At 50.3% G+C, this 11,869-nt stretch overlaps 1 protein-coding gene across 1 annotated transcript in view; it reads left to right on the forward strand.

Annotated features, from left to right (window-relative positions):
* The window catches only part of Anxa11 (annexin A11), a 44,196-nt gene extending 33,135 nt beyond the window's left edge, over positions 1-11,061 (forward strand). The window contains exons 8-15 of the mRNA XM_034497732.2: positions 1,405-1,495; positions 1,847-1,926; positions 2,078-2,134; positions 3,912-4,005; positions 7,497-7,592; positions 8,518-8,576; positions 8,726-8,848; positions 10,300-11,061. Coding sequence (XP_034353623.1) covers positions 1,405-1,495; positions 1,847-1,926; positions 2,078-2,134; positions 3,912-4,005; positions 7,497-7,592; positions 8,518-8,576; positions 8,726-8,848; positions 10,300-10,359 — 660 coding nt within the window. The 3' untranslated portion in view covers positions 10,360-11,061. The remainder of the gene's footprint in view (positions 1-1,404; positions 1,496-1,846; positions 1,927-2,077; positions 2,135-3,911; positions 4,006-7,496; positions 7,593-8,517; positions 8,577-8,725; positions 8,849-10,299) is intronic.
* The last annotated feature ends 808 nt before the right edge of the window (positions 11,062-11,869 follow it).

Consider the following 11,869-nt stretch of genomic DNA (forward strand, 5'->3'; position numbering starts at 1 on the left):
TAGCAAATAGCAGCATTATGTCTGAGGAGCCCAAGCAGGAGAGGCGGGACCCAGGTGAGGGTGTAGGAGACAGGGCTAGAACAAAGACAGTGAAAGACAGAAGTCTTACCAGTTCCTGAGCTTCCTGAGTACCCACCTCACTCCTGTCTTCCATGTCTGTCCTCCGCTGTATCTAGAGATGTCTGTCCCCACTTCTGAGTACACCCCAGACATCCAGCTCTAAAAGAACTGAATTCCACACAGGGCCAATTCCTGCAGCTTAGCTTGGGCTCTCTCTCTTCCTAGTTCTAATTTGATTTTGACCATGAAGCAAGTCCTGTCTGGGCTCTATAGCCATGTGGCTGTGTATGACCTATGAATAGAGGGTCCCTCTCTAGTCAGGTACTCCAAAACAACTACTCATTCAGAGGCATGCTGGGTACAGATTCTACCTCCACTGGAGGCTGAGAGTTGTGCATGGTCTGGAAGGGAAAGGAGACTGGCTGCAACCCAGCTGCCTGTTAGAGTCTAGAGGATGGTAAGAGGGGACAGGATGCCAATGGCCTGAGCCCAGGAGTGGCTAGTACCCACCTCCAGTGTGAGAAGTTGGTGGAATGCTCAAACACAACAGGCTAGCTGTGCTGAATTGCTGTTGCCTATGGGAATATGCTTGAGTGGAGACCGTGTTCTTTGAGGACACACAAGGAATTTTGGGTAAGGTGCTAACCTGTGCATCCTTTGGAAGCCCCAGTAAGCTGCTGGTAGCATGCAGGCAGTGGTAAGCATAAAAACACCATGTCAGCTAGACATTCTGCACAAATTAGCCAATTTAGTCCCGTTAAGGACTCCCTAGGAGGTAGGTGCACATACATTTCCTTTATAGCCAAGAAAACTTGGCACAAAAAGTCAAGCACCTTGTCTGAGGTCACATAGTAAGGTGCAGAGCCAAGATTCAGCCTGATATAAAAGCCAGGCCTCTGATCCTACTTTCTAACCTTCTGCTATCCTGGGCACAGCCATTCTGTTCCTCTCTCCTGGCTTCTTTTCCTAGATATCTCTCTAGACAGTTTTTTTTTTCCCCCTCAGGACTCTAGCTTCTTTACATCTGCTATGATGGTGGTTTTGGACTTTCCCCACTCCCCATGTCTTTGTTATCTCACTTAGAACTTGAACTTGGAAGAAACAGACGTTGATCTGTATCTCAGCGTGGCCATTGGACAGTCACTGCACACATACACATGTACACACACCATTCAGTTTCCTGGTCTGTGGTGACCCTCATGTGATACCTTATTGTCTGGGGCTAGGAGGGGAGCTGACTTTTGAGGCATGTGTGGTGTGAGCATGTGGCACCTGCTGTCCTTCCTGGGTGCGAATGAGAGCCTGGTCACCAGCATGAGCTATGTTCTTTCTCTGCCTTTGTAGGGGGCTGGTACTGATGAGGCCTGCCTGATTGAGATTCTTGCTTCCCGAAGTAACGAACACATCCGGGAGCTAAACAGGGCCTACAAAACAGGTCTGAAGCTCCCTGGCCACACCCTCTTGTCCTTGGCCTTCTTGTCCCCTGTTTCCTGTCACACCCAACTCCCAGGGCTTTGACCCAAGGCCCAGCCCTACCTGCTGTTTACACACAGGGCAGGTGCCTGTGGTTGGAAGGGGCTGAGAAAATCTTGAGTGGATTTGGGCCAGGTCTGACCACAGGTCAGGTCACCCTGGAGTCACAGCTTGTATGAGCCTGGAAAGTTACATGGGTTACCTGTCACCTCTAGCCTGAGCCCCCAGACCCTTGTCATGCCAATGCCCCCTACTAATTATGTCTTTAGAGGTAACAGGCCTGTAGGATAGACCCTGGTGTCTGTCTTTTCAGAGTTCAAAAAGACTCTGGAGGAGGCCATTCGGAGTGACACATCAGGACACTTCCAGAGGCTCCTCATCTCTCTCTCTCAGGTACCCTCCTCACCACAGGATATTAGAGAGGGTATTGGACGGGGAGGGTTGGGAGGCAGGGAGCAGGGCTGGGGGATCAAAGCACTGGCAAATGAGTGAGGAGGGGAGGGTCTTCCAAAGAGTGGCTTGGCCTTATGCCCTCTTTTTTCAGGGAAACCGTGATGAGAGCACAAATGTGGACATGTCCCTTGTCCAGAGAGATGTCCAGGTGAGTCTGGTGGCTGTCGAGGTGCCAGTGTGGGCTAGCTGAGCCAGTGCGGGGTCACGCTTCCTGCTTTGTGACTAGGTGCCCAGAAATGGAGAGAGCCGTGGATATCGGTGGGTTCCGGGTGCTGCGGGTTTCTGAGGGGCTCCCAGGTTTCTGGGTTTCCTACCTGTGGGTAATAAATGCTGCGCTGTTCAAGATCACAAGGACATGGGACTTAATGGGATGTGGTGCTTTCCCACGCAGGTACCATTAGGTGTGCAAAGGTACCTGTCTATCCATCTTCTGAGTTTGTGGGCCTAGGAATGAGCCATCCTTAACCCTGCATCCTTAAATCTCTGCCCTTGTCACCCTATGAATTGCAGACAGAGGGAGGAAATTCAGGCATCTGAACTCCTAGCTATGTAAGTTTGTATGGCCTGCTTGCTAGTTGAGACTGTCCTGCCTTCTTAGTGTGATGGCCGGACCTCCCCAAGCCTTCCAGGAAAAAGCTGACTTTGGTTCTGCCTCCTCCTCCCTCCTGATCTGCTCAGTCTCACCTTGACCTGAGGAATCTCAACCTGAGTGTCCTAGGGTATCAGTGTCCTTAATTGCCATGACTGTCTGAGGCCCGGGAGGCATCTTAGAGGTCTGGAGCAAGGTTGCAGACTGGCAGATATTTGGGGCTCAAACCTTCATAGGTTTTAACAAGCTATTTTGCTGTTCAGCAGGCATAATGATGCACATATGACTGACGAGGCCCCACATCTGGGGATTAGTTTTCAGGATTTATCTTTATTTTATGTGTATGAGTGTTTTGCCTGCATGCGAGTCTGTGAGCCGTGTCTGTGCCGTGTGGGAGTCAAAGAGGGTATTGGGTTCACTGCCGAGTCACTGCTTCATCCCTATAACTGATTGAGGGTGATAGTCATTGTCACGCGTGTTTCCTGTAGACGTTGACGCTGCTTTCCATGGTTAGGAATTTTCACATAGAAATCTGGCAGCTGCCAGGCGGTGGTGGCGCATGCCTTTAATCCCAGCACTTGGGAGGCAGAGGCAGGCGGATTTCTGAGTTCGAGGCCAGCCTGGTCTACAGAGTGAGTTCCAGGACAGCCAGAGCTATACAGAGAAACCCTGTCTCGAAAAACCAAAAAAAAAAAAAAAAAAAAAAAAAAAAAAAAAAAAAAAAAAAAAAAAAAAGAAAGAAAGAAAAAAGAAAAAAAAAGAAATCTGGCAGCTGGCTTTAGTCAGGCAACTGAAATGTGGGTCTATTAGCCAAGGACCTGTGTTCCACTGAGAAGTGCTGCCCCTGAGGAGTGAGCCAGGATCCTGCTTAGCTTTCCTGCTCATCCTACTCTCTCCATTACGTGTCCAGGTGGCCCCTCGGGCTTTAAGCTCATGATATTAAGTCAGATCTAATCCTTACTTTTTTTTTCTTTTTTTTTTCTTTTTTTTTTTTTTTTTTTTTTTTTGGTATGAGGAGATTGAGGCTGAGGAGCTAAGCTTTGCCTAGCGTCCCACCACAAGCTGCTTCAGATCCAGGGCCTGAGTCCAGACCTCGCTTTCCTCCTCTGTGGTGCTGGATGCGGGCTGCATCCTCTGTGTTGTGCACCGACAGATGAAGGGATGTGAATTGCTGGGGTCTGGGTTTGCAGTGCGCGAGCCGCCAGGGTTCAGCAAACTGGTCCCACTGCCAGGACTCTGCTCCTCCCCCTGTGGGCTTTCCAGATGCTACCTGGGTAATCTGAGCCTGGGACCTGGATGATGCTTGCTGTACACATGCATCTTCCTTCTCATCCAGGAGCTGTATGCAGCTGGGGAGAACCGCCTGGGGACAGACGAGTCCAAGTTCAACGCGATCCTGTGCTCCCGGAGCCGGGCCCACCTGGTGGCAGGTAAGACAGACCTGGGTCAGTTACAGGAAAGCAGACAGGGCATTGTGTTGAGAAAAAGCCGGCAGGATATTTGACAGATGTCCTCTTCATGGACCTTCACGTCCTCAAGAGCCCCCTAGTGGTGTCTTCAAGGAAAAGGCAAGGAAATGGAGTGCCATGCACTGAAATAAGGGGTGTCAGAGTGGGGAACCTTGGTCCAGCAGGCAAAAACAGTCAGCCCCTGATCTCTCCATACGTGGCATGTACCCAATAACAACAAATACAAACAAAAAGAAAAGAGAAAACATTCCAGCAGTGCTGGGGAACATTTGCTTAGCTTATTCGAATACATGAAAGTGGGTTTCTGTCCATCAGGTTGTGGAGAGGTGTGGTCTGTTTTCATGGGACTTCAGCTTCCTGTCAGGTGACAGCTGGGCAGTGCCATCTGGAGCTGGTGGTTGCATGTATGGAAAATGGGTAGAAGGTGATGGAATAGAGTTAGGGGAGGGCCTGGGCCAGTCCTGTGGTAGAAGGCTGTGTGATCAGAAGCCCTGAAAGGACAGGTGCAAAGGCCCTGCTGGCCATGGCCCAGGCATAGCCAAGGGTCTGCAGGTATCTGGAGCAGATAGAGTTGCAGCAGCAAGAGGTAGGGTCAGAGGTCGTGGACAGCTCTGCTGACAATGTAGGGTTCGGTGTTCATCCTGAGAGACATCAGAAGCAACAGGAGAGCCCTAAGTGGAGTGTGTCTCCTTCCTTCAACTGGCAGAGCGGCTTGCCGCCTAGATTCCCCAGGGTACCTGGGCCCCCAGTGTGCTGCAGGGAGGGTGAAGGGTCTACAGTTGAGTTGATCGGTGGAAAGCCATGCAGTGACCTTGGGGGGGGGGGGGTTGGTGAAAACCTGGATGGGGAGTTGAGGAGAAGGGACCAGAATTCAGCCTGCTCGCTGAGAAGCTGGACATGGTGTGTTGGAGAGAGAGGGTCTAGGAAGACAGGGGAGTTCTGTTAGCTGAGGGAGTGGAAAAATAGCAGCTCTCAACTGAGGTTAGGAGCTATGGACGTACTAGACATGAGGAGCAGAGGCATCAGAAAGGTAATTGTGCTGACGAGTCCGGATGTCAGGAGAGGTTTTGGGCTTGGAAGGTGAGGGATCAGGTGTCTGAGGCCTTGGGGCTGTAAGAGATCTTCTTGGGGGAACCAGAGAGAAAGCAGCAGTTTGAAGGTGGGGCCCTGAACTATTGTAGGAATGTACAGAGTAGCCGTTTAGCTGGGAGACCCTGGAGAAAGGGAAGCCATGGCCACCTGTGTCCGAAGGCCCCTATGGGCAGACAGGTGAGGATCAGAACAGAGTGAAGACCACTGGGAAAGGCTGTCGGCCCTGCAGGGTAGAAGGGAGGCGAGGATCGTAGCTAGGCTGCTCGTGACCCAGGCACTCAGGAGGGAGACGGTATTGCCTCCGTCTCAGGAATGGCATGAGGCTGACATAGCTACTATGAACCTGGCTGAGTTTGGGCTTGAGCTTTTTAACCTCTTGACTGCTACAGTGGAATGTGCATAAACATGTCCTCATCGTGTTTGCTGTTTGAGAATTTCACGTGTTCATATAATGTGTTTTGATCGAGTTGACCCCATCCCCTCCCCATACTCTGCGTTTTCCCCAACTGGCTGTGTAGAACAGGCTAGCCTCAAACTCAGTGATCTGCCTGCCTCTGCTTCCTGAGGACTGAGATTAAAGGCATGCGCCACCATATCCAGCTGTTATGCATTCTCGCTCCCTCTCCCTTTTCCTCCCCCCCCCACGTCTCTCCCCCTTTTCTATACCACTGAATTATTACCAGTATATATGCTGACATAGTGCCAGCTACTGGTTTAAGTAGCTTCTCAGGGACCACATTCTTGAAGAGAACTGGCTCTAGCATCCATCTATCACTTGCTAATGGCTCCTCTGTGCTAGGGTTGGGGCTTCATGAGCCCCGCTCTGTCCTCTCTGTCTGTGCTAGGCTTTTTGGCTTGATCTTGTACAGGTCTTGTGTATGTCAGCACAGCCACTGTGAGTTCATCTGTCCAGTGGCCCTGTCATGCCTGGTAAATAGTCGCTGCAGTCTTCCTCCACATTGGCTCTTCTGCCTTCTCTCCTGCAGTGATCCCAGAGCCTGAGGGTGTGATGCAGGTTTCCCCATGAGGGCTGAGCACTCTAGTCTCATATTCAACACACGCTGAACACTTGTGACAGGGATTTATCCTCATTTGTTTTAATGAGTATAGAACGTTTGGGTCACTGTCGGGTTTCAAAGCGTTATGACATGGGAGAAAAATGAAGAAATGTTCAGAAAATATCAGATAAGTAGAAGCCACAGCTCTGGTATGCAGAGGACACAAATCAGGAAGTAGTTGGTTGAAACTGAAGCAGGGGTAGGAGGAGAGATTGATGCTGATGTTAGCACTAGACTCGGGTTCCTGGGCTCGCTAGCATGGTTCCTTCCCCTAGGAGCCACCAGCTTGTTCCGTGGCACTCAGCAGTTCCTGGGTTTATAATTAAAGGCTTTCAGCACAACAGAACAACGTGGGTTGTGTCTGAGTCGGGTAGAGCTCACGTGGCTCACAGTGGGGCAGAACAAGGTGAGCCTGCTGCATGAAATAGGGGCCAGGGCCGCGGATGGGGAGACTTAAGGAGGACATTGTGAGTGTGGGCTGAGATCGATTAGCAGACCGACTGCACTGGTAAAGGGATCTGACTGCAGGCCGTGCAGGGCGGAGTGGGAAAGAGGCGGGACTCTTCAGGGTGTGTCTCCTCGTGGGCTGAGCTTAAGCAACAGGAATGTATTTTCTTAAGAGTTTTAGACACTCATAAGCTTGTCAGGATTAGTTTCTTGTGAAGCCTCTCTTTCTCTCTGTGGATGAGCCTCCTCATTCCTGTCTTTGTGTAGTCTCTTCCTAGATAGATGACCCTCAGTTTTATGATGAGATGTTATCCAGCAAACCCATTTGAAGATGTTGTAAGTCAAAAATACACTTAAAGCTAGGTAATGTCCCAAATCTGTAGTCCTGGCCACATGAGAGGCTGAGATCCATGGAAGCCAGAGGGTTATAGGATGTGACTCCATTACATGAAAAAAAAAAAAAAAACCCAAAAAACAAAGATGAATTTATTATGCCTAATGTCGTGAAAGTATAGTTCAGCCCAGCGTGACATACAGTAGAGCCTTGTTGATATAAAGTGACGAATATTCAATGAGGCTTGGAAAGAGCTGTGCTTCGGTGTGAAAAGCAAGACAAAAGACCCTACGGCAACCCATTGCAGGCCAAGATTTGTCAGTTCACACATGTGTGTCCTGACCTCCTGTTTGTAGATGACACTGGTTAGCTCATTGGCTCAGGGCCCACTATCACGCCATTATTTTAACACATATTCCAAGTTGCTGAGGGTCGGGACTACAACATGGAGATTTGAGAGAACTCAAATTAAGTTCTATTAAGATTAAGGCTATGACGTGCCCCTTCTGTTTTCTTGCTAGTTTTCAACGAGTATCAGAGGATGACGGGCCGAGACATTGAGAAGAGCATCTGCCGGGAGATGTCTGGGGACCTGGAGCAGGGCATGCTGGCTGTGGGTAGGCATCTGGCTGGGCTTGCCTGCCTGCCTGCCCACTCACTGGGCAGTGTGGGTTGCAAGCCTGGGTGCTCAATGTCCTGCGGTTGAAGGTGGTGTAGTGAGAGAAGCACAGGGTCTGAGCTTGCTAATCTGAGCCATCTGGCTGGTGGGCTCCGTGGCGCTTGTTGTCTGTCCGCAGTGCAGCTCTGCAGAAAGGAGCTAGGATCCAGGCACTAGTGGGAGCCCATCCAGCTGCTCTCCTAGAAGAAGGTGACTCACATCCTGCCAAGTTTCCTCTAAAAATATATCCCTGTAGGCAATTGTCAGCTGTCTGTGATGGAAACACATGGAAGAATTTTTACTTGCAACAGCAAAACAGGCCCATTCTAGAGAGAACTGGCTGAGCTTCCAGCACGGGGTGTGCCTCTTACAGCAGTGTGCCCTCCACAGCAAATCTTGGCAGCTCTCGGAACCTCCTCCTAATATGGAGCTGGGTTCTTGCTCTGCATCCCCGCCACCTCCCTGTATACTCGCTGAGGGACATCACTTTGCCCATTTCTTTTAGTTTTTTATAGATTTTTTCTGGCTAGAACAGGAAATAAATAGATCCTCATTTCTCTGCATGGCCCAAGAATAACATCATGTCCTCTTGGCCTCCCTTTCTCCATGAGGGTTTTTTTGTTTGATCCCTCATGCCTAGGGACCCATGAAGTTGAAGCCTCTTCACACCCCCAGGTTATGTACAGCCTTTCTGTTTTTTGCTCAGTGATGGTTGGGCTGATGGTCCTACTGTGTGTGGAGCCACCACATTCATGGGATCACAGTCAGCAGGAAAGGAAGGAGATGGTTGGTGGCAGATTTGATGTCCAGGCTTCATAGGAGGACACTTAGGTAGCGTGTGCCCTCCTGTGTCCTACAGACCTTGTACTGTGTTTCTCTTGCAGTGAAATGCCTCAAGAACACCCCGGCATTCTTTGCTGAAAGGCTGAACAAGGCTATGAGGGTATGGAGCTCTTGTGTGCAGGGGGGCCCAATTCAGGACGTCTTAAAGACTCCTGGGTCTAAGGGATCCACTGTGGGCTGAATGTAGAACGTGCGGGAGGGTTGGGGCCAGTGCGAAGCCCCATGCACATACTGTGGGTGACTTTTTAGGGAGCAGGAACAAAAGACCGGACCCTCATTCGCATCATGGTGTCTCGCAGCGAGCTTGACCTGCTGGATATCCGAGCGGAGTATAAGCGGATGTACGGCAAGTCACTGTACCACGATATCACGGTAAGGGATTAGGGGCCCACGAGGCCTTCTCTAACATCTCAATACCTCCAGGCCCTTCCCGTCTCCTTTCCCTCTCTAGAACAGCTTCTTCATCTACTCGCCTCCAAACTGATCACAAGATCCTGAGGACAGGGCAGGTCACAACCCTGTGACCCTATGTTCCTACCCTCCAGGATCCTGGTGTTTAGTAACTTAACTGAAATGTCTGCCAACGGTATAAAGAAATCTCAGGCCTTCCCTAACTCTGGAGGCAATGTGATCCACCAAGGAGAGCTCATGTCCCAAGGTTCTGTGGGGCTCAGCTCTTGCTTCCTGAGTTCTAGCTTTTTCCACACTCACTTTGTAGTGGAGACCACATCTATAGCTCACTATAGCTCAGCCTTGGGGCTACAGCCTGGGAGTGTGATCCTGGTTCTTCTGCTTAGTACCCTTGTGACCTCGAGCAGTGTCCACAAACCTCCCAAGCACTGGTAACCTGAAGCATCTCTGAGGGTAATAGGAGCTCTACCACCGGTGTGGTAGCAGGTCTACACAATGCTGGAGGAAACACCGTGTGCCAGAGCTAGGGTGGCAGGAGTTGACACTAAGTCACCAGCAAGCACTGCAGGGCCTGATTTCAGACTTGTCGGGCTCATCTTTGAAGAGAAGATTCCCCACTCCTGAGCTATGAGATGAGGCTCTGTGGAGCAGAGACTCTTGTCTTGACTGTCAGAGCTTGGCCTGCATCGCTAGGATTCTGTGACAGCTAAAGAAGCCACAGAGCTTGTCTTCAGAGAGCTTCAAAAGGCTTAGGGTGTCAGAAAATGATCTGAAGTTAGCTAAGCCCGAGCAGTCCTCCTGGAGAAAGCACAGTGATGTCAGACAGAGATTGATCTGTGGAGAAGCGGAGGCTGTGGTGGCAACGGTGTCCTCTGTGGGTGGCCACAAAGATGCCGCTTTCAAGGAAGAGCACAGCATTCATTGCTTTACAGTAGAGCCAGTGTAACTGCTTTAGGCAAAGAGCAGCGATAATCAGCCTGGGGGGGGGGGGGGTCCTTATACTGTATGCATGTATGTATGCATGCATGTATGCATGCGTATGCACATATGCATACATATGCCTGTGGAGGCCAGTGTCACCATTGAGTATCATTCTTCAGAAGCTATCCATGTTGATTTTTAAGAGTCTTTCACTGGGACCCAAGGCTTACTGATTAGACTAGAATGGCCTACCAACCCCAGGGATCTGCCTGGCTTCACCTTCTCAGTGCTGGATTACAACCATGCCATGCTTGCCTGGCTTTTTGGCTTTCATTTTACATAGAATCTGGGGGCTGCTGGACAGCGCTTGTACAGGGAAGGTCTACATTGCATGCTCTGAGTAGAAACTCTCGCCTCTGACAGACCTGCCTCCCCACAAGGACACTTGGGGCCTTGCCTCCCTTAACCCTTGCTCTTGTTTCTGCAACCAGGGAGACACTTCTGGGGACTATCGGAAGATTCTACTGAAGATCTGTGGTGGCAATGACTGAGTGGTGGCAGTGGCTCACCTCTGCCCCCTGCTGGCACTGTCCAGGAAAAGGCCCAAAGAGCACACTTCAGTTTTCCCTAGCTATCTAATACCCCCAGTTGCAATTCCCCTTCTTCCTCTCCGCAAAGCCATGGCCTTTTCCTTCTGGTCCCCCCTCATCCATGTATTGTGCCGAAAGGGCCCAGGTGGGCTGGGGTTCTCAGGCGGCCATCTTCCTGGCCCTCACAGCCTCTTGCTGCGCAGAATAGATGTTTATCTCTTGGTTCCTGCACCCATTCCTCACTGCTTGTGGCTAAGACTCTTAGCTTCGTGGTAGACATGTGATTTTTGTATTTTTATTTGAAAACTTTTTTTTAAGCCATCATTGCCAGACAGATGCATACAAATGTGCTTACTGTAAACATGTTTCTGGGGAAGAGTGGGGTACCCCGTCCTTGCCTAGGATAAAAGTGAGGTCTTGTAAGAGTACTGTGGTGTCTGGTGAGAATGTGTCATGAGTTTTGTTTTTGCCAAACTCACTCCTTTTTAGAAAAAGGCCAGAAAATCATTTGTTCCACTTTCCATACAAAACCATGCAAGAATTAAAGCCAGTCCCCTGCAGGGGGCTCCTTGTAGTTTGGAATGTGCCTTAAACCTGAATGTCTGTAGCCAAAAGCTGTTTCCAAATTAAAGTCAGCCAGTTCTGGAACATTCTGGAAATGTCTTTCTGGTGCCAGCGTGTTTTCTTCTGCTTTATGACTCACAGATCTCGGCCCTGTTAGCCAGTGGAAAATGGATATACTGAACTAGGAACATCCATCATACGCTGTGGAAATCCCAAGCACAAGCTACCTGCCAGGGATTGTGTTTTGAGGATATACAAAAGATGCCCTCCAGATTCACGCAGGGCCCAGGACTGGAGCCAGATGCAAAGGTGGTAGGATAGGACTCCCTGAGTGCACTCACCTAGGTCCTGGGAAAGGGCAGAGGGGTGTTCATGTGGTTTCTGGGGTGACCTCTCAGGGAGACTAGTGAGGAGGACAGGAACAACTCAGGAAGGTGCTACCTTGGGACTTCCCATCAGAAGGACACTCTTGGCTCTGGCCCTGCAGGTTCCCTGCCCCTTGGTGTCTAGAGAGGGAAACTGGAAGGGACAGTTTCTAGGATTCATTGTCATGTCCAGGAGCATAGAGCTCGGCTTACAGGCCAGAGGCCTCCCATCACTCCTGCTGTGTTAGAAAGCTTAGGACAATGACACGCTAGAGAGACAAGTGCCTCTCTAGCCTCCTGGGCGCTGTCCAGAACCCCAGAGAGGCCTCAAGTAAGCTGCCAATCCTCACATCTCCCCAACAGTGGGAGGATGGATGACACTCGGGAGTAATAAAGCAACTGTGAGCTCAGCACTGCTGTTGTGGCTTACACTAACAGCCATATTGTACAGATAGGCATGGTCCATTGTTACACTGGAACATCATTTTGCATATATAGAGGAGTGATGTGCTGTAATGGGGATGAACTTTGAGACTTGACCA

Source organism: Arvicanthis niloticus, chromosome 3 (genome assembly GCF_011762505.2).
Source record: "Arvicanthis niloticus isolate mArvNil1 chromosome 3, mArvNil1.pat.X, whole genome shotgun sequence".
Taxonomy (NCBI): domain Eukaryota; kingdom Metazoa; phylum Chordata; class Mammalia; order Rodentia; family Muridae; genus Arvicanthis; species Arvicanthis niloticus.